Below are 21,475 nucleotides of genomic sequence, written 5' to 3' on the forward strand. Positions count from 1 at the left end.
AACGCTGACGTTTATATATTTACTGACGTCAGTAAAATGTATTTTCTGATTGTCCTGTGGCCCAGCCATATTATAGTCTCAGTTGTTCTCGCGAGAGCTTGAACACATTTCACGTGGCTGCGTACCAACCTAGCTTTTTACTGAGCTGTCAAACACCATCCCGGTAGTCTTTTTCTTCTGCATTGTAACAGCCACTTATATTTCAATGATAAGCTCTATTTTAGTATCGAATAATATACGAGCTAACAAGTCATTTTAGCCGAGCAGAGTAGAGTATTCCTCGTTTGGGTCCATGACTGTAACGTCACACACTTCAACTCACCGCACTGTTTTCAATGTCGTCCAAACCCGAGGAACCAGTCAGCACTCACCAATTTGAGGTAAAGCTTACACATTAAGTGGGGAATTTCGTTTAAAGTAATGTTTCTATCTTAGTTTTCTTCCCATGAACCAGTGTTAATGTCTTGTTCTGGCATCATGCCTCTTCTTTACACGGTGTAATGCTGCCCCCTCCTGGTCAGCCTGCAGAAGACAGCTGGAGCCTGAACTATGTGACTGGGAACCTGTTCTCCTGCCCTGAAGACGAGGCTTTGGCACACTGCATCAGCGAGGACTGCCGCATGGGGGCAGGCATAGCAGTGATGTTCAAGCAAAAGTTCAAAGGGATAGGGGAGTTAAAGGAGCAGAGTGAGTCAGACGTTTCATTAAAAATTCACAAGCAGTGAAAAATGTCCTATCTTTTTGATTCCCTGGTGGTCATTTTGTTCAACAGCTTGTTATTCCTTTTTTTTTTTTTTTTAAAGCTGAAGTCAACAAGAAATTAAGCTTTACATTGAAAAACAATTCTTATTCTACTCTCACTGACAGTGTGACATACAATCTGTACCAATTCATACAAAAATGTAACACCTCAATGGCTTCACCATCATTGCAATTAAACATTCTTGATGTGCTTTGCATACATGTGTATATAGTTATCCTCAATCCGCACATAGGGCCACTTAGGAAACCTTCTCTTCACTAGAATATATATAAAAAAAAAACATCTCTTGGCTGGAATAATACTTTTTCTGCAAGGCATGAATTTCATCTTCAAGATCATCCATGGTTCAGCAAATCTAAAAGATCTTTAAAAACATTATTAAATATCATTTATGTTATCTTTTTATATCTAAACAGAAAAGACCGTGGGACAGTGTGCTGTACTGAAACGAGACAGACGTTTCGTCTATTATCTGGTAAAGATGTTAATTTTGATTAATTTCCTATGCAATAAAAGCACAAAGTAGTTAATATTTTTTATGTTGCCTCCCTGTTTTAATCCTTTAGATAACAAAGAAGAAGGCAAGCCAGAAACCAACCTATGACAGCCTGAGACAGAGCCTGGAGGACATGAAGTCACACTGTGTACTGAACGGAGTAACAAGAATATCAATGCCTCGGTGTGTTCGAGTAAATTCTAGTCATGCAGTTACACTACATCAATTAGAAGCAACAATTCTTAAAGACAGATAACACTTGGTTTGGTTCTTTTTCGGTAACCGTTAAACAGCCTGTTGTTCTCCCTCTCTCTGACAGTATCGGTTGTGGCCTGGATCGACTGGCGTGGGACAAAGTGTCAGAGATACTGGAACAGGTCTTCGAAGGCACAGACATCTCCATCACAGTCTACAGCCTTCCTGAGAAAGCAGAGACCAAAGTGATGAAGGAACACGCGCACAGATGACTAATACTAGTTAATGCACTTTTCTGTCTTTTCACAAAACATGACAATGATGATAACCTTTTTTTCAATGATAAAAACATGTTGTGTTTTTACATTACACTGAAATAAATGTCCCTTTTTTGCACTCAACAAAACCTTCCTGAAGTAATGCACATATGACACACCACACCATTGTCTATTATGGTAATTAATAGAAATCATTACTTTTCAACGACTTGACAAGATGATAGCTACTTTCAAAACATGCTAATCAAGACTTAGTATTACATCTAGAGCTTACTGGGGTTTTACCACCTGTTCCCTTTGGTTTTGCATCATGTGGTGTTTTACAAATTGAGCTTTAAATATCAGGTATCTCTCTATTTGTCTTTTCCTCCATCAATTAGTCACTATGTTGACTTAGCAGAAAGCGTATTTGCATTTCTCTCCGGGCATCATATAACTTCCCAAATTGCTCATTGTAGCCTCTGCAGATGGTAGGGGCATTGTATGATCTATTATTGATCTGCTCGGATATTGTGCTTCTGTGCAGCCCCGAAACAAATGCAGCCAGGACGGACCAGATGTAAGTCAAAGAAAGGAGCGGACAGAGAACCTGACACCACTACCAAGTAAATCCATTTTTCTCCTGGATGGGGGATCATTTGAACAAATCATGAAACTGAAAGTGGGAAGGAAATGATCTAATACCTCTCAATTTGCTTCGTTTAAAGCGGTCTGTTTTATTAGCTGGATTAAATACTCCAAGTTACAGGGGGCTCTTTTAAATAAATTGATGACATGTACTTCAGGTGTGTGTAATTATCATAAACCTCAGCAGCGAGACAGTCTGAATAACCTCAGTAGTTTGTGACCCTCCCTCTCTGCTCTGGGGCACCTTCAATAATTCATGAGGAAAAGGCATTAACCGCTGTACGCTGCAGCCGCCTGCCAGTGCCCCCCCCCCCCCCCCCCATATATCCTGGCTGGCTGCTGGAAAACTGTACTTCAGCATCACTGCAACCAACCCCCACTCTCCTCCTCCTCTGCCTCCAACTCCCTTCCCATCCCCCCTTCTTGCTTGGCAATTAGACTCCACACTGCAGCAGAGCCACCTAGCCGCGCTGCAGTGAGTGCAGGGAAATCTCCCTTCAGCTGACCTGCTGTCACACCTCAACATGCTGCTTCCAAAATCTGCCTCCATTCCACCGAATAACCCCCCCCCCCTCCCCCCCGTCGCTGTCTTTGTTCCCTTCCAGCTTCAGCTTGTCCCACTGCGGTCCACTGTTTCTCCGCCGATGCTCTCCCCCATTCCCACTCACTCCTCTTTTCTCCTACATACATCCTCCTCCCACCCTCCTCCCTCTGTCCTCCATTCCCTTTTTTTTTTCTTTGATGCGTATGAAATTGCAGAGCTCAGCATTATTCTCCACAGGCACTTAGGGAAAAAAAAGAAGAAGAAAAAAAGGAGAGGGATGAGCTGGGCGGGATGGTTTCTGATGCACCACATAACTGGCACCCCTTCCAATTAAAGAAGAGAGCTTATGTTATTGAAGAGCATCTCGGCCAATCAGGACACAGTGCAGGCAGAGGCAGCAGGAAAAAAGCAGCAGAGCGAGTGGGCAAGAGGAAGGGGAAAAAAAAAAACTGCAGTGTGTGTGAGTGTGTGTAGTTTTCATCCCTCCCCTGAGCAGATCTGTATCAATTTGTGTACTCCAGTCTTGGGGTGCATTTGAATGGGTGTCTGTGTGTGTACATGTGGCAGAGTTTACAGGAGGACAGAGTTGAAGGTGTGTCTAGAAGGGCTGTGTTAGACTCCTGACTTGTTCATTCTGAAACTGGAAATAAGTAAAAGAAGCTTTATTCTTTTTCTCTCTATCTCAAAGTGTCTCGGAGCCTGAGGAGACCGGGGAGAGCTCTGCTTCCAGAGGAGAACGACCTGCACTAAAGGTAAGCTACTACACTCCGGGCATGCTTGCTTTTTCTTACTTCTGAAGTTGTTTTTGTGTGTTTTTTGTGTGTGTCTGCTCTTGCTTTTCTTGCCCTCGTTTTGATCTTTCTAATGAAATTACCTCTTGAAATTGACAAATGTAATTACACTTTAGTGTGTTTTCTCACATTAGAAAGATTTGACAGAAAAGCAGCGGGAGAGGCAATGGGAGAGAGAGAGTGAGGACGGGAGGGAGGGGGAAGGTTAGTGCGGGACTCCCTGATGCTTCTAGGCAAGTTTCTGTGCACACGGTTCTCTAGTGCTGCAGTATCCCATTACATCCCTGAGTGGAGCTGCCTCAGCATCCAGCCAGAGCGAGTGAAATCATCTCCCAGCTTTTTCTCAAATCTCCATCTTTTAACTTATTTATCATCCCTACTTGGGATAAGAGTAAAGTTGTGCCCCTGATACTGTAAATTCAAGCTGATAAGCTCAGTGTGGCAATGAGATGGCTGCAGACCATTTTAGTTTTGTCGAGCGTGCTCTCATTTTGTGTTCAGGGTATCTATTGGGGCTGCTTAGATAACAGATTGAATTGGCCCCTCATAGCGTTTGAGCCTCGTGATGAGTTTTGTGCGTTGTTTATCTGCTGTTCTGGGACTTCCTTTGAGTCTGAGCCTGCAGCAAAAGTAGGCTCTCTGATTGGGTGATTTCGGCTTAGTGACTAAGGCGCACTAAAAAAGCATAAAGAAATAGTATTGTCAGGTTCATATGTTTTCGCTGGAGCGTTTTTTATTCACAAAAAGGTATATTTGATCGTTTTAAAATAATCTCAAACAACAGATGAAAGTGGTGTTTTTGTTTGTTATGATAGTGAAGGACAGGTGATTCATCCTAACACAGCTTTGTTTTGTTTTCTCCGTATGAATTCATTATCAGCTTTCACAGTTAATTCATTACAACCCACTGCCTTTTCATGGAAGTCTGACCTTCATCATTTGTGAATGGAGATATGATACCGTCCAGCAGTGGGCAGTGTGTGTTTTCTCTGCTGATAATGTCTCTGAGACACTGGCCTGCTGCAGCATGGGAGGAAATATGGAAGGACTTAGTGTATTTTGTGTGGGCACGCTGAAAAGCAGGATGCTGAGTACAGCATGTACTGATGTTTAGACCAAACAAAAAAAGGTTAACACATTTCACCTTCAGATTGTAGATAAAAGCCTACAATATGCACGAGCCCCACCAGAATATCTGATCCCAGTAACTGGTATTAAATTACGTCTTAAATTATTTAGCGCTGAGTTATATGCAGGGATAAGGAGGGAGCTGGGGAGGAGATGTAACTCATTTCAGCACCATGGATAGAGCTCAGAGCTCAGGCTTTCGATAAGCCCTTCTCTCAGATAGTTTGAAGCACACCAGTGATTAGTTGTGAGGACTGGATGATAGTTTAAGGCTAAGCTAATCTTAAGAGTGTCTTTTCAGATGAACTCGTGAAACGCCTCACAACAAATGCTCTATTCCACGTTTCAGTTCGCTATGCTCAACCATTTCTTGCTTTTACACTTCAAGCATGGGGAAAACACTTTTCATTATTCATGCACCTCGTCTTTTTTTAGAACACAGTCCATCTTAAAGAGAACTATGTTCCTGCAGATGTGCTGACAACTCCTCTCCATCTGTTTCCTATGTAAAGCCTCATTGTAGTTCTCTATCTGTGTTTAAACTGTGTTCTCCAGGTGGGAGTGTCACTACTGAGCTTTTGTTCGACCTTTATTCTCACTGAAACAATAGAAAACTCAAACGGAGGGATGAAACTGAATACAGCTGCAAAAGCACAAATGTTTAATCATCTTTTTTTAAAGTAGTAAGAATCTGTTTGGGTAATAGCACACATTCAAAAAAGAAATTATTAGAATAGGATAAATTGCATGATTTGTCTGCCAAAAGTTACTAGTATCTCATTATGTTTCCAATGAATCAATGTAGAAATAATCAAGGGGATGTTAAAAACACCGTGAACGTGAAATCATGTAATGACCGCGACCCGGACAGTTCCAGCACCTGCTGTCACACCGAGCTTTGTTTCATGTCATGGTTGAGAGCAACAAGGAAAGTGTCTCTGCAGGATGCAGCCGGCAAACTGAGAATCTCATTCGAATAGCAATGATCAGAGACCTCGGCTCCTTAATGGGAAGAGGAAATGAGACCCCTCGCTGCTCGTAGGAATTAGCCAGCATCTCAATTTGAGATAGAGGCAGAGAGCGAGAGATAGAGGAGATTGAGCAAATTGTCATTAGATAGAATGGCTGGTTTAAAGGCAGATACCTGAATCAACTTGAGTCTAATTTGATGTAATAGCTGTTTTTGAATCAGGCTTTTCAGCATCACATGATAAACACTCTGGTCATGTGCAATGTCAGGTGGGGATTCCTATGGGAAAAGGCAAGTTGTTTATCAAGGTATGAATTCCCAAGTATATACTGTATATATATATATATATATGAAGTATGCACTGTAACTCTTTCTAAGACTAGTTGGGGGTTTAAGAGGAAGAGAGCAGCAGTTTGGTCTTGTCATTGCTCATCCTCTGTGTATGACACCCTCTGTCTCGGGCTGTGTTACACGGGCGTTTAGTGTGCCCCCATAACTGATGGTGTAGGCAACATAGCGGAGCAACAACGGCTGTCACCGTGACAGAATACAGTTACAAACAGTCCTCAAACTCCCCGTGTCAGGACGAGAAGAGGTGCTGGAGGAAGCAGCAGTAGCTCCAAACAAGCAGCAGTAGGGGTTCGGGTTGCACAGATGGTAACAGTGCAGATGTTGAAGCTGAGGAGACCCTCGTGGGGATGCTGGAATGACACGGGGATGAATACAGTGAAGTGTCGAAGGACAGCGTGTTACTAAGTGTCTAAGTGTGCCTACTCCGAAACCAGGAAGCAAACACTTAATCACACTCTGCAGGGAAAGGGTACAGGATGTGATCGGCGTTATGTGTTTGTGTAAACGTGCTCCTCGATGTGCATGTGAGTGTGCATGTGAGTGAAAGAGGACAGGAGAGGAAATGAAGAATACAGGAGAATGTGTTAGGCACTTGGGTTGCAGCCAGTTGTAAGTGTGGAGAAGAATGTGCAGGAAAAGGACAAAACTAATGAGGAGAAAGTGAGGACAGGAAGGCATGACAAATGATATAAGTACGGGCGAGAGAGGGCGAGATATAGTGGGGAGAGATTGAGAGATTGTCAGAGGCAGAGTAAGAATGGAAGAGAGTGGGTGTGCATAGCAGAGCTACGAGCACTGCAGTACATTGCGGTGCCCAGCCCCCGCTGTGTGCTCTGCTCACCATCCGGTTCCATGCACTGAAAAGACCCCTGCAGCAGCCGAGCTGCACAGTGCAGAGGGCTGCCTGCTGACAAACAGCAACCTCACAAAGAGCTTCTTTTTTTTTGACCTGCTGTTGTGCATCTTGGACTTCTGACGCTGCACAGATTTAAAAAAAAAAAAAAGAGGGACGGAATCACGGTGTTAATGTGAAAAAATTGCGACCTGCGCCTGCAAGCGCATTGTCATGTTGAGAGTGAGAGAGAGGGGGAGTAGCCAATTCACGCTCCCCCTGGATTATGTAAGCACAACACACATTCACTTTACCCAATAGCGGCTGGGTGATAGCACCTTCCCTAGCCGCGGTTTCCTCATTAGGGACATCTGCCTCTGTGTTTGCTTTTGTTCCACAGCTAGCATCTTTGCAAACACACACAGACTTTATTGCACCTATTGAAAAGGCAACAAAAGGGAGACAAACACATAACCATAAATGGCTTCTATAGTCTGACATTTTGCTGATGATGCTGTTCGCTTACTAAGAAATAATGATCCCATAAATAGCTGCTAAGATCGTCATTTGATGTGTGCTAACGCTGAAGAAAAACACTATTTATTTGACTCGAAGTCAGGCAGTGTAACGCACGTGTGAATGACTCCCACATGGTAGATTAACACTTCACTTCCGTTGGATTAATTATACAGCTTTTGGCCAGGCATGCAAAATACTTTCCCCCTGTGTCACACTCAAACACTGAAGGATATAAACACATGCATGCAGATGTGAAACTAATTTCACTGCTCTAGGAAAAGAAAGAGAAAGCTTGTTTCTGCTTCCGTAAACAGTTGCTAAGTTTCCATCCCACTACCTGCCTGCGGGGGCTGCACGGCTGAAGCGTGAGAGTGTCCCTCTTTGTATGTTCCTTCGTTTCCCTTCCTCTTCTTTGCTGATGTAGCTGATTCACATTCCATATAGTGTGTGTGTGTGTATGTGTGTGTGTGTGTGTGGTCTCTCCCTGCTCCTGGTGACAAGTTCTGATTGTGTCTCTGGCTGTGTTCAGGAGGAGTCGAGTCAATTACACCTCGCCAGACAGGTGTTTGAGCTGTTAAGAGTGTGTTTGCCTCGGCACATCAGACTGTGTGTGTGCTTTCTGATTTGCAAAGAAATCAGCAGCAGGCTTTGATAACGATAAGGCACACATAGTGTATGTGCTGGTATAGTGAGTCACCCTGCAACTAAAGATAGTAATCCAACCTGCAATCATTGTAAATGTATCCATTCAGATAAAATGTATCAGATGTTCTGAACTAATGTGGTTGTAGCATGGCAGTCTTAGATGAAACTGTCCATATTTATTACTTGGGTACCCACATTTTACATGTGCGGTGATGTTTCGAGAAATAAGAAAGAGAATATTCATTCCTGTGTGCATTGCTGAAAAATAGTCTTCTCTCTTTTCCTTGCAAGAGCACACTATTCAAAGGCGGTGCTTGGAGGAAAATGCTGTCTTTGAGTATACTTGGGCACGTGTGTTTGTCTGTGTGTGTGGGAGAGAGAGTGGGAGAGAGCGGACGAGTATTGTAGTGTGGGTGAGGTGCAGCAGGGATTCGGAGTGCTGCATTGAGCTGCATAATTAATGTTGAGGGGGAGGAGCTAAAGGCGGAGATAACTTGCCATGAAGAAGAAACCCGCTGCCATGCTGCTTGAAATAGAGCTACATTGCTGTGTGTGTGTGTGTGGGCGATCGCTGAAGATTGGGGAATATGGAGGGGATCTTTTGATGCAAAACCAAGGAGGCACACCGGTCCAACTCTGTGTCCCCGTCCCATCTGCTCCCTCGGCCCTGAAAGCCAATCACTCTCCAGCGAGCTGCGCACCACAGCCAAATGTCTCACTGCTGGCTGCACGGCTCTGTTAATCATCCAATTTGTAGCAAAGCAGCTTCCTATATGACACATCTGGTGTAACTCTCATCTGGTCTGTCTGAATTGGACCATGAGGAAGTAGTGAGGAGGAGTGGCTTTTTTATTCTGCAGGATGCTGTTATATTTAGTCATCTGGGTTGTTGTCTGCGCGGTGAGATTGTGTGACTGCTGATAAAACGGAGATTAGCTGTGTGTTCAACCTCTTTTTCTTCTGAGACAATCTCTTTTATTCTCTGCTCTGTTTTATTTTTAAACACGGTTCCCCTGCATTAGAGGCGTCTGCCTGCTCAGCCTCACATACAAGCACTGTGCACAAGGTGTGCACATGCATGCACATGTGTCTGATGAAGATGCTGTCAGGGTGTGTGGTGATCACTCTTGGATAAAGATAAATGATTATGGAGGCATGTTTAAATGCATGCAGTCTTAAATACGTATATGTACGTAGATTATTATTTCTATATCTTTATATATGTGTAAGCAAGGAGCCTGTTTACCGACAGTGATAACATCCTTACCACACTGCTCCGCTTGCACCTCTGTCATAAATCCTTATCGTCATTTTAGCTATTCTGAGTTCTTGACATTTATTCTGCTGCAACATGCCCATCCTTTATGCCCTCACTGCTCAACACCAAAGCTTTTGCATGCTTGTGAAATGGAACCAAAGTGTTTTTCTGTCCCATCCATATGCTGCATTGAATCTATTCTATTTCCTTTTTTATTTTTAACTCAAAGCAGAGCCAGCCTTTGTTGGGATGCGTCTGCCAAAAAAGCTTCTGTGGGGATCTGTCCTTGTCAGAAAGGGCTGAGGGATCGCACAGAGGCTTTTGAAATGCACCCTGTGTCGGCTCCGAGCCTCTCAATACACAGCGAGGAAGCCGGTAATGACTGCAGTTTCATTCTGGTCCCCGAAGAGCCACAAAAATCAAACTTAAATTACAACCCCCGACATTATCAAGTGCAGGTAGAGGCAGATGCAATTGAACCTTGAAGGTAGAAGCCCCCAAGAGGTGTAAGGTGCATCCTATAGCTGCAATACCCAGCTTGTTTAGAAGCAGTGATTTAATTTGTCTGAATAACAGTGATTTACTTGAGGTGATAGCCTGCCTACAGTTGTCTTCAGAAACATGCCTGCAGGGTCTCAGTGTGTGGAAAATGTGCTTCAAGAGTTTCGTATTTATTCTTTTTCGAAAGGCATCTGGCAGCAGAATCTGATGGGTTTTTTTTTGCGTTAGAAAAACAACACAGGGCCTCATTAAATATATTTTCTCCTGTCCCCTGAAATCTAAGAAACAAGAAGACAGTTTTGGTTCTCTTTCTCCAGTCTCATGGGGTTTTGCAGTTGGAGAGCTGAGTTGCCATTTCTCAGCGCTGCCAAGTGAGAATCTGCCCATCTGACATTCAGAACGCCCAGGGCAGTGCAAACATCAACAAAAACCTTGAAAAAAATGCTTCATTTCTCTCTGGTGGAAAATATAGTCAGGATTTGAGATTGTCGAGTGTGTTTCATACGATATGATATTGTGAAATTACAGGGACAGGCTTACCTTTTAGATTCGTTCAGTGCAAGCTGCAAGCCTTTATGGTCTATGCTACTTGTTTGTTGACAAACCAGAGGGGTACGAGGACATATGTTTTTCATTAGAGGAACACTGTGCAAAGCAATATCAGCCAGAGAAAGAGAAAAGAAGGGGAAGGGAGAAAGAGAGGAGGAGGGTGAGGACTTTATAGCTCTGTGAGTAGGTGCTCAGCGTGAAGGCCGCTTCTTTTCGCTTTGAGTTTTTGTGAAGCAGGTGTTCAGGCGAAGGACACAGGATTCAGAAACAATAAAACCCCTGTAAGCTCTCACGCTCGTTCTGGGCATGGTCACATTCAAATTAGTTTCACGAGCGTTTAAGCATGTTTTCTTTGTCAGCCCCTTTACATGTAGGCCTATAGCATTTATGTCCTCATCAAAATGTCTTGCAATTATTTGTAAAGCCTAGTTGTTATTTAGCCTATTGTCCTTAACGTCGACCTATAATGCTGATCCCCATTTTAAAACTCTGCTGTACTATTACAATGCTAGATGGCCACATTTAACATGGGCACAGTTTCAGATCATGAGGTCAATGTATGTTGTAGTAATCCCAGAGGGTGAGGAAGGAATTTTTGCAAACTGTTACCATTCATCTCAACCGTCTTGTGATGGAGCAAAATAATAACCTTCAACATGTTCGTAGATATTTACGAATAATGGGTTTGAGGAAAAATAGGTCTGCACTGCCCCAAACTCAGAACACACAGCACAACAGAAGCTAAAGTAGCTGTTAGCTATCGATATTTGTGGCTATTTATACTGAAGTTACATAATGTGAAAAAAAACTTTGTTTATGTCATCCTCAAAAAGTTGTCTGAGTCTTGAATATCATGTATGCTAACAGCTACCTAAGCCTGACAGTAGCTAAAGTAGCAGTTAGCTAGTTGACCTTACATTAGCTAATTTTACTCGTGGTTATTGCATGAGCATGAAATAACATAATGTGAATACAACCTGAATACATGACCTCATCCATCAAGACGATTTCTGTCTGAGTCGTGTCAGATAGATTTTTATCTCATTGGTGGTTGTTTAATCATGAAGACAACTCATAGCTCGGAGCTAAGCAGTGAATTCATTTGTTAACATTTTAATTGAGGGCAACTGAGAAGCATTACTTGTGTATATTAAAGGGTCATCTTTGTTGTTGTTTTTAAACGATATAAAAATACAGCTTTTTGACTGTTCTGATTAGTGACTTTCATGACACTGACTCAGCACTTTTAAATCAGACTGAGATGCATCAAAAAGGATTGCTCTCCAGCGCCGTACCACAGGTTGTTTTTTTCTTTTCGAAGGAACAACTGAAGTTGTGTGAGTGGCAGGTCACTTATGTTGCTTTGTGAAGCTGAAGTGGCTCCACGGAGTCAGGAGCCATCCTCTTCACTCATTCTCTGTTCGGGCCATTGTGCTGCTGCCATTCCCAGAATACAAACCTGGTGTATGTTTGTGCTCAGCAAACTGGTTTTGAGTGCGACTGCATTGAACGAAAGTGGCAGTATCAAACACAAAAACACACACCTGCTGGTCAAACTTTTCTTGGATTTTAAAAGAAAGAGTAAAGTTTTACCCCTTTTTTTGTATGTTTTCAGCTGCAAGTTGTCAAAATCCTTTAGATTTTATCTTGCCCAAAGAGATTATTGACTTAACAGGAAATTGGTTCATGTCTCTAAGAGCGTGATAGGGTTGCAAAATCTATTTCATCCATGATAGGGCTGGTAATAGTCAGGCTTGCAAGGAGGACACGACATTCATTGTACTATATCGATTAAAATAATTGCTCCCAACCTTTTGTCCGCATGTACAGTTAAAGCCCAATCACTGCATTGTTATCTGGAAAGCTGTAGTAAATATGTTTTTTTTTCAATCTTTTTTCTCATCTGGAGAGCTCTTCTGAATCATTCCGCAAAGCCTCATGATACAGAGACTCACACTGCACATCCTCTTTCCTACCAACCCTGTTCCTTTTGTGTGAATGAGAATGCTTTTTGAATTAGAGCATGGCTGTGTTAATCGCCCAGAGCTTGCATGAGAGTGGTTGTATAATATCTGACAGCTAGGGAGGAAAAATAGGTAAAGAAAAAGGGGAGGGGGGGATACCAAGATTCCTCTGTGGTTGCCTCGCATGCTGCAGGGAGCTGTGCGCTAATTCGTAGCATTAGTGAATCACGACTGTTGCCGGGTTTAATTTTCCTCCTCATGTTGTTGTAGCAAGTCCACAATAATCATCCGACACATTTTGCTCATGAGTCTGGTTTATACCTCGTCTTCCATCAGTTACCTTGCTTCCTCACTGCCTAAAACAGCTGATATGGACTAGACTTACATAATAATTTAGAAAATTCCAACACAAGTCTCACCAAAAAGGAAACAAGTAACCTCTGTGCCTCTCGGGAATCCTTTGTCCGTCTTCATCTCTCTCTAAACGCTCAAACCAGTGTTCAGCCTTATCCTCTGCTGTCTCTGCTCGCCTAGATTTTCTCTCAATCTCAATGTCTCTCAATTTTAGGCTGACCTTTGCTCAGATTCTACTTTTCTGACTGCTGGTTACAAGCACTGGTCTGTCATACTTGACTCTCTAGTGAGCTGACACTGCGGACACTGACAAGACTGAGCAGCTTTACGCCAACAGCCACGACAATGGCATTATTCAAAAGAAGGGAAAGAGCACTTTGTTGTTTAAGTATGCCTCTTCTAAATCTATGAACAATTGCCTAAAGTTTGTGAAATTTGTTTAAGGTGTCGTATAATCCACCTGATCTCCTTTGGGGAAAGAACTCAAAGAGCAATGCAATTGAGAAATTAATAACATCACTGTCCTCCAATGATAATTAAAATGCAGTAAGTAAACCAGATCATTCTTCAACGCTCTTATTTCTCAAAAATATTCCTAAATTCTGACCGTGACTTATTTAAAGCCTATTTATTTAAAAAAACGTATAGTCTCTGTCTTCTAATTTGGAAGAACAGGCAGCGTTTCAGCCTGTATTTATTCATACAGAGCTCTTGAAGTGATGTGCTTCCCCGTGTATTGTCTGCTGTTATGTAAACCTGACTGCTGTAGAGAGACTCTCAATGCTGTGCAGGGTACCGTTTATCTAGGACATGGCTGGTGTGTGCCCCCTCACAGAAATGCGTCAAAGGGGCTGTGAAAATGAGCTTGATATTTCTTTTTTCTTTTTACTCTGTCTAATGTTTATTTTCTGTTTATTTATTTTTTTTTTTCCACAAAAATGTCCCTGACAAATAGGGCAATCATTCAGTTAGCTGTTCTGCCTCAAGAAATTTCATGGGTGATGTGGGAGCAAAACACTCACTGCCACTATTGAGACCTGACTGTATTCTAAATATAAAACTGGTATTGTTGTTGTGTGGGAAGCCAGTGCGGGATGATGTTCTTGTTTCTGCCTCATTGAGGTGAATGCTTTGGGTGTGGCGGGATCTGGAGAATATATAAAAACATTTTGGTGTCTAACATAAATGTACTTATTCTACCAACAATGAACCGATATAGTTCGAGGTTTTCTTATTTTGCACCGTTCTTAACATTTTAACCAAAAACAAAACGTTTCTACAAAAGTACTGGACATTGAGTATAAAAAGAATTATACATGTTTATACAAATGTATGATTTATGAGATTGTGTAGGTTAACTCTACACATGATGCTACAAGGAGGCATGTGAATTTGAGTCGAAATCAGAAATCTGTACTAAGTGAACAAAAGCTGAACACAATGTGCCATCTTGCTATTACTATTTTTATCTGTTATAAATGTTCCATCTGCTCTGTTAATGAGAATCCTTATCCATGATTCTGAAGGATCTGCACAGACATGGGTTAACAAGGCCTGGGTAGCAAGATAGCAAGAGCAATGATTACAAGAATCGTGGATTGAACCAAATCAAAAAGTAGCATTAATTTAGGAGGGAATACACGACATGTGTAATGGAGGAGGCACTTTGCTGTTTACAACATCCTCAGTGAAGTGACTGGAGGAGAAAAGGGGACTTTGTTAACAGATGAAAGAAATGACCATTTCTGCAGGGCCCGACCGATTAATAGGCCAGCCGATGATATCCAGTGACTATAAGTAGCGGCAAATTTTATTGAAGGCATGCGCAGATTTTTGTTTTGTTTATTTTGACGGGGACAGTGTACAGCCTATTAGCTCTACCAGAGTTAGCTCTGAGCTAATTTACATGTGTAGACTCTGGGCAGGACTCAGAGACAACGTGTGTGTTAAGAAACAAAACATACACTAAAAGAATCCACACAACAATACATAACCACTGTGCAACGGCATTAAATTCATCCACAGTGAAATGTGCAAATTATACTAAAACAGTAATCTTGTCTACGTTGCACTGAAGATTGTTTCCACAAGTGTTTTATAACTGCTTTTGAGGGATCAACGCAATAAATGTGTATATCTATATCGATCTATCTCTACAGAACGAACGTAGATCTAAGAAAGATATCGGCCGATATATCGGTATCAGAGTTTTTTTCTCCCCAATATTGATATCGTTATCGGCCCCAAAAATCCCATCATAAACACACTTCTTTTATAATTGCAATGTATCTAAGTCTATCTAAGTACCATCAACAAAATGTACTTTGTGGGAAAGTGTTAGTTCTACAGAATAAAGTCCAATGTACGTGATATGCAATTAATATAATGTAAAACATATACTGATGCATCAATGCCGATGTTGCATTTTATAATGTTGAGTATAGCTTCTTTCATACCATCACTGAAACCTCTGATAACGTGATGTATTTCAAAACAACCTTTTATTTATTTATGTAGATGTAGAAAGTATTTACTGTTGAAAACAAATTGAGTATACTCATTGCTGTGTTTACTGCTAAAGATAAGACTGCTGGGACTCTTTAGTAAACACCAACAAGTCTAGCCTCTTCATATTTCATTAAATGCTTCTTTAAAGTTCTGTACAAATATATGAACTCCTTATTAAACTCAGCCTTAAACCCAGACATATTTTCTCTCTCTTGATATATCACGAGCTTGTATCACAGTGCAAGCATTTGTTTTCTGCACGGCGAAAAGGTTCAAGTGTGATGCAACTTCAAGATGCAAGTTGTGATATCGGATATTGTTTTTGAACTCGTCAGGGCTGGATTATTTGTCGTCGTCTCTGAAATGTTTTCTGTCTAACATGGGTCATTTAAAGATTTAGATTTACATATGTGAGAGTGCCTCACAGCAGCATATCAACAGGGAGAAATTATCATTCTTATTTAAGTTTTATTACAAACAACTAATGAAGTATTTTTAGAATCAGTTAAAGAGCAAAAAAGAAGCTTGTATTCTTACAAAGGATGTAACTGAATCACTAACTACAGAAGTCTTTCACATTAATGTTGTAGGATCAGAGCCTTGGAATGTCTTCCTTTTTTGTTTTGCAGTTTCCAAACAGAGCTGTTGTGATTAAAATGAACTCAAACTTAACTCAGAAAACAAGGATCGACTGCTTTTTTGTGAAGAGAGGACAACTTCTCAGCTTGGCTCTATCTCAGCTGGCAAGCTTGTTGTCCAACGCCATGTTTACTGGGTTTCCCTGGTGCCTCCTCTCCATGAGAAATAAATGGACTTATGGGGGACAAGCCGATTGTGCTCCTCTTAGCCATGACAGAATCGTCAAACAAAGTCAAATTCAAATCGACATTCTGTCCTTATCTAGTTGTTGGCACACAGCTGAAAAGTTAAAGAATCTCTTAACAAACGTCTTTTTTCTCCTCCTCATAGTTTTGTAGCCTCACCATTTTCATATTATGAAAAAGAAATGACTGCAAATTGGAAAGTTAAGCTGCCATGGAAGTTAAACCAACTGTGCACTGTGTGATGGTGCGCATTTGAAACAGCTTGTGTTGCCAGCTGAACGGACTCTTCTTGTAGGGTTTCTCAGACATAATGTTTGAGCTTTTAGTGAATGCAAAACTCATCCCTTAATTTATGCAGCATAGGCATTGTGTCGAGTTTGCATAATTGATACAAAGTGACAGATTTAGGCTGCAGTTTAAAATTATTTTGTTTTTTTCCCCCCAGAGGAAAAATCCCTTTTTTAATTGATCTTTTTAAAATGCCTGCTGCTGTTTATTGTCCACACAGACAAATCCACCCACAAATCAGCCAGTTTTTAAAAACAGTCCATTCTTATAAACAGACAAGCAGATGTAAAAAAAAAAAGATTTAAGTCATTCATCCAGAAATGAAATGCAGATTAAACAGATACCCTTGTTTCCCAGTTTCCAATCATCTCCTAACCATTTTTAAAGGTCCCATATTATGCAACTTACATTTTTCCATGTTTTTTTTAACTCTTATATGTGCCACTAGTCTGTCTACAAACCCCCCAATAATGAGAAATCCTATCTGTCTTTTGCCTGCTTTACTTTTCAGAAAATGTGTTTTCAAACAGGCTGATTGGAGATTTTCCCTTCATGACATCACAAAGGGCAGTAACCCCTCCCCCGTGAGGGTGACACTCCCACAGCTAGGTGTTTGATCTGCCCTCTGAGTCTGCCTTCTCACCGTTAATAATCAGGCATGGAACGAGAAAGCCTGAAAGCCCACCCAAGCCCTTTCAGAGAGGGGCATGGCCAAACACAGCTCATTTGCATTTAAAGCTACAGACACTGAAACACACTGTTCTGACATAGAAGAGTTTATAGGCATGCTACAATACATGATCAGAGTGGATTTTTAGAAACTTCACTGACATGTTTTGTGGAGCTCTGAGACGTATTTAAACTTCTTGAAAAGGAGAGTAATATGTGATGATGTGATGTCAGCAGCCTGGCTGTTTCCTTAACACTAACCTCACTTTCAAGAACTACACTAACAAGGTCGCCCGGTCGTGTCATAACCACCTGAGGATTATTGCTGTGTCTGGTGTGATTGATGATGAGTTTTAAAGACACTGAAAATATCAATTTTCAATCAATATCTACAAAACATCAATGCTTCTTCTGCCAACGGCTGGGCAGTTACAGTATATTGCTACTTTAACACATTTAATTAAGAAATCGATAGACTCCTAATTGTGCAAAATGCAGCAGACTCACGACAAAAAGCAGCAAAAGAGAACACATTATTCCCATTTTCATGGCCTGACATTGGCCACCCATTTGTTGAAGAATTGATTAAATATTCTACTATAACCTTTAAACCTCTAAGATGTATTACCTAACTCTGTATCACATAGGAGTATTTGTTTGTGTGCAGCACTTTGTAGTTCAGGTTTTGATAAGTGCCATTCATCATTATCGTTTTACTACTAGCTGGTATTGTTCTCTTTTAACTTTGTAAGCCTTTAAAATCATCTATATGTATTGAACAATATAAATAGAAGACATGAGACTCTGCAATGACCTTAAGAGCGAGTCTTGGTGCATGGTGTATTGCATTTGGTGCATCATGTGGAATATAAACTTGATATACATTTTTCAAGGTATGGTTCTCTTTTAAAGGTCACTTATGAGAAAAGTCCGTATTCTCTGTCTTTTGCCTGCCTCACTTTTCAGAAAATGTGTGGCCATTTGGAGATTTTCCCTTCATGACATCACAAAGGGCAGCAACCCCTCCCCCAGGTAGATGACACCCCTACAGCTAGGTGTTTGTTCTGCCCTCTGAGTCTGCCCTCTCACCGCAAACATAAGGGCATTGAGTGAGAAAGCCAGAGGTACCCATGCTGTTCCAGAGAGGCGTGGTCAGAAACAGCTCATTTACATTTAAAGGTACAGACACAGAAACAGCCTGTTCTGAGCAGGGCTGAAATGGAGGGGTTTATAGTCATGATGAAATACAGGATCAGAGTGGATTTATAACAAGAAACTTCACAGACATGTTTTGGGGACCTCTGAGACTTATTTAAACTGGTTAAGCAGCAGAATAATGTGTAACCTTTACAAATTTGAAAATGACCTTTTTCTTGGACTAAGCAAGAACAAAAAATAATCAGTTAAAGTGATGATCATGGGTTGAAAAACTGTGTTGTCTACACCTCTGATAAGTTGTATTTTTAAGCTGTTTTTGCTTGAGTTATTTACCAACAGATGGGCTGTAGAGAGAAAATGGGAGAAATGCAGTCAAATTCACTCACACAGAAACCCCAGGAAAATGTAAACACAGAAAATAATTAGATGTTTTTTTCACAGAGTGGTTGAATGACAAGACACAATATTGAGTTTGACGTGCGGAATAACTGATAATCACTTACATAATGAGAGCCAGCAGTGAGTCGGTTCTCCTGGCATTACTGCAGTTGAGGATAAATGCTGTATTTTCCTAGTGACGTTTGCATGTTTTCTAACTTCTAACTGAGTTTTTTTAAATGGCTGAGTTATGATTGGAACAAAATGGATGATGTTTGATCTTATTTTGGTTATTCCACTCACAAAAACAGGAACCATGAGAAACAAAGTGAAATAGGGGTTGCAGAGACTTGTCGTCTAGTCGACTTTACAGCTGTGTGATGACCCTTTATGTCTGATGTCGATGAATAGCTTATCAGGATAGAAAGTCTAAAAGTGTCACTGAGCAGGACTATGACAGTGAATAAACAAAAACAATATGTGGACCTGAGTCTTTTTCTTTCCCAAGTATGACTTTCTTTCAGCACACGTGTTATTGTGCTTTCAGCAACATTAGTTTTTTTTATTTTTGCTGGATGCAAAGCGTTTCCTTCTCCCATGGTTTTATTGATAACTTCATCAACACTAGTCAACATCAACTCGACTATCATCATCATGACTGTCGACTTGAAAAATCTGAAGTCTGAAAACCTGAAGGTGAAAGGTTAAACATTTTTAAAGGTCATTTACTTCTGCTGTTATAAAATAGTTAAACCAGTGCTGCTTTATATCAAATTAGTGAAAATTATACAGGATTGTGTTGTTTATTTTTCCAGAAATATTGAGTGCACAGTAAGCCTGCAAACTGAATTCATGACTTTGTCAGTGATTAGTCAGATGTCAGGCGTAGCCGCCCTTAGCCCTTGAGAACGAAGGCGTTGCATTATTGAAGTCTGAATACGGGACATTTTGTCTCTGGAGGAGGAACGCTTTGAAACACCAACGAGGGTGAAGGACCCAAAGTCGAGAGGATAAATCATCCCTACATCCCGTCATGTGGGCGCTCAATATTTAATGAAGGTTTTTTTTTTTTTTACAGTATCATATTTTAGCTCAGGTGAAACAGGAGAAATTGATGCAAAAATATCACACAGGCCTTTACTCCCATGCACACATCAGCCATTGCCTGGACAAGCAGCAGATGGTGTGCACTATACAGTGATTTACTGCTGCACAGCCGGGGGTGCAGTACTTTTTGTGAGCCTTTTTTCCTCCTGAATAATTGATAGAATTCTGTCAGCTGGCTGTGTAGGATTTCACATATTGGTGATCGAGTGGAAAGATTTGGCTGGTGTTATGTGTTTCTTCAACGCTCTCTGGTTTTTAATTGTTGGGGCATTAGCTTGCATCTGTTAGGGTGCAATGAGAGGAAGGAATTATTGTGATTTTTATGCTGAAACCTAATTAAATGAAATGTGCAAACTGAGGGCTACCTGTAAAACCTGGAATTGTTCAGACGTGATAACAAAGAACCGTTCAGCTTGTTTACTCAGTGACATTATGAGTGGATTTGATGGCTTCCACTGCAAGGTCAAATACAGTAGTTGTTTGCCATTGTACTGTAGAAGAGTGGAAGTGATCAGCTATTTTTCTAACTTATCTCAATCTGTCATTGTGTAATATGAAAAGTCCCTGCAGTTGCTGCTGATGGTGATTTACTTCTGTTTCTCTGCAGTTCTTCAAGGCTTTGACATTGTTGTTATACTGGAGGAGGAATCGTAGCTTAATTTTCTATTCGCTTATTTTGCTTGTTTTGCAAACTAACAATCAAAACCGTGTTATTACCAGTGAAAAGGGCATCCAGAAATATATCAGCACAAGTACACCAAGGATGTGGAAACCTTTGACAGTGTTTTTGCACGAAGCAAATATTCAGAAGCATGAATTCTTCCAAGAGGAGCGGAAAAATGGAGCAGCATGAGGCAGAGGCTCTGCTGCAATGCATCCTGGTACATGTAGGCACCGACGGCATGGCTCTTAGAACAGGAGTACTTGGTCTGTCTCAAGGATGTAGTTGTTTCGACTACATTGAACATCAAAAACATTTGGATATTTTCTTGATATTATTCACTCCATTTTGACTAAAATCAGTAAAACAAAAATGCCTACTGGCTCATAAAAATCAGTGTAATTTCTAAGCTGTTTATTGCATTCTTAAAATATCCTTGTAGAGGATTAGACCTCTTGGTATAGTTTGGTGATTTATACATTTTCACTCTTTTTTGTATAGCAGAAGTACTTGATAATGACGTTTGTCTGTAGTGTTTTCTCCTTGTTAAATTTGTGCTGTTCCAAATTCCAGATCTTTTTATTTATCCTATTTATTAACGCATTTCGTAGCTACTGAACATTAAGTGTTTGTTTTTTTGTCTAATAGTGTGCTTGTTGCTGGGCCTCTGAGTCGACCTCAGCTTAATGTTGATAAAACTCCTGCATTAAGACCACCACACCCTGCTCAGATTGACGAGCCTTTACCATTAGCTGTGCTGCAGTCAGACTGGGAGCCATGCAAGGCAAGGATTTGCCAATTGGCAACTACATCACCACAAAAGTATACGCCACGAATCAGAATTATAAACAAACAGTATTTTACTCTGTAAAAGCCAGCAAAAAAACCCCCTGAATGTCAACAATATTACTACAGTTTGAATAACACCTGCAGTGTTGCTGGCTTATCCGTTAAAGCTTAGCAGAACAGCTCGCAGCTACTCACCCACATCACTGAACTATTTCTCCAGTATTCTAATTTCTGCAAACACACATGATGCCTGGTTCAACCTTTGGATAACTTATAATGGAAATTAAAAACAAAACAAGTACTCAGTAAAATCCAGTCCATAATAATC

General features: G+C 41.0%; 2 protein-coding genes across 5 annotated transcripts in view; both read left to right on the forward strand.

The window, feature by feature from the left end:
- The first annotated feature begins 136 nt into the window (after window positions 1-136).
- oard1 (O-acyl-ADP-ribose deacylase 1) lies at window positions 137-1,847 on the forward strand. 2 transcript variants are annotated; one of them, XM_061057452.1, is made up of 5 exons: window positions 137-380; window positions 455-687; window positions 1,180-1,238; window positions 1,330-1,442; window positions 1,579-1,847. In XM_061057452.1, the coding sequence occupies exons 2-5, from the start codon at window positions 501-503 to the stop codon at window positions 1,724-1,726; spliced, it is 507 nt and encodes a 168-aa protein (XP_060913435.1). In that variant the 5' UTR covers window positions 137-380; window positions 455-500; the 3' UTR covers window positions 1,727-1,847. The 2 variants fall into 2 exon arrangements, with proteins under 2 accessions (XP_060913435.1, XP_060913434.1); XM_061057451.1 differs by having other exon boundaries at window positions 139-380; window positions 522-687.
- Window positions 1,848-3,338: 1,491 nt separating this feature from the next.
- Window positions 3,339-21,475, forward strand: part of LOC132989698 (synaptotagmin-2-like) — a 67,017-nt gene continuing 48,880 nt past the window's right edge. For 2 of the 3 annotated variants that reach the window (XM_061057466.1, XM_061057469.1), the window contains exons 1-2: window positions 3,340-3,495; window positions 3,592-3,655. The gene's annotated coding sequence lies outside the window, so the exon portion shown is untranslated. Of the gene's footprint in view, window positions 3,496-3,591; window positions 3,656-21,475 lie in introns of all 3 variants that reach the window. The other variant, XM_061057468.1, reaches the window with a different exon arrangement.

This window comes from Labrus mixtus, chromosome 15, assembly GCF_963584025.1.
Source record: "Labrus mixtus chromosome 15, fLabMix1.1, whole genome shotgun sequence".
NCBI lineage: Eukaryota > Metazoa > Chordata > Actinopteri > Labriformes > Labridae > Labrus > Labrus mixtus.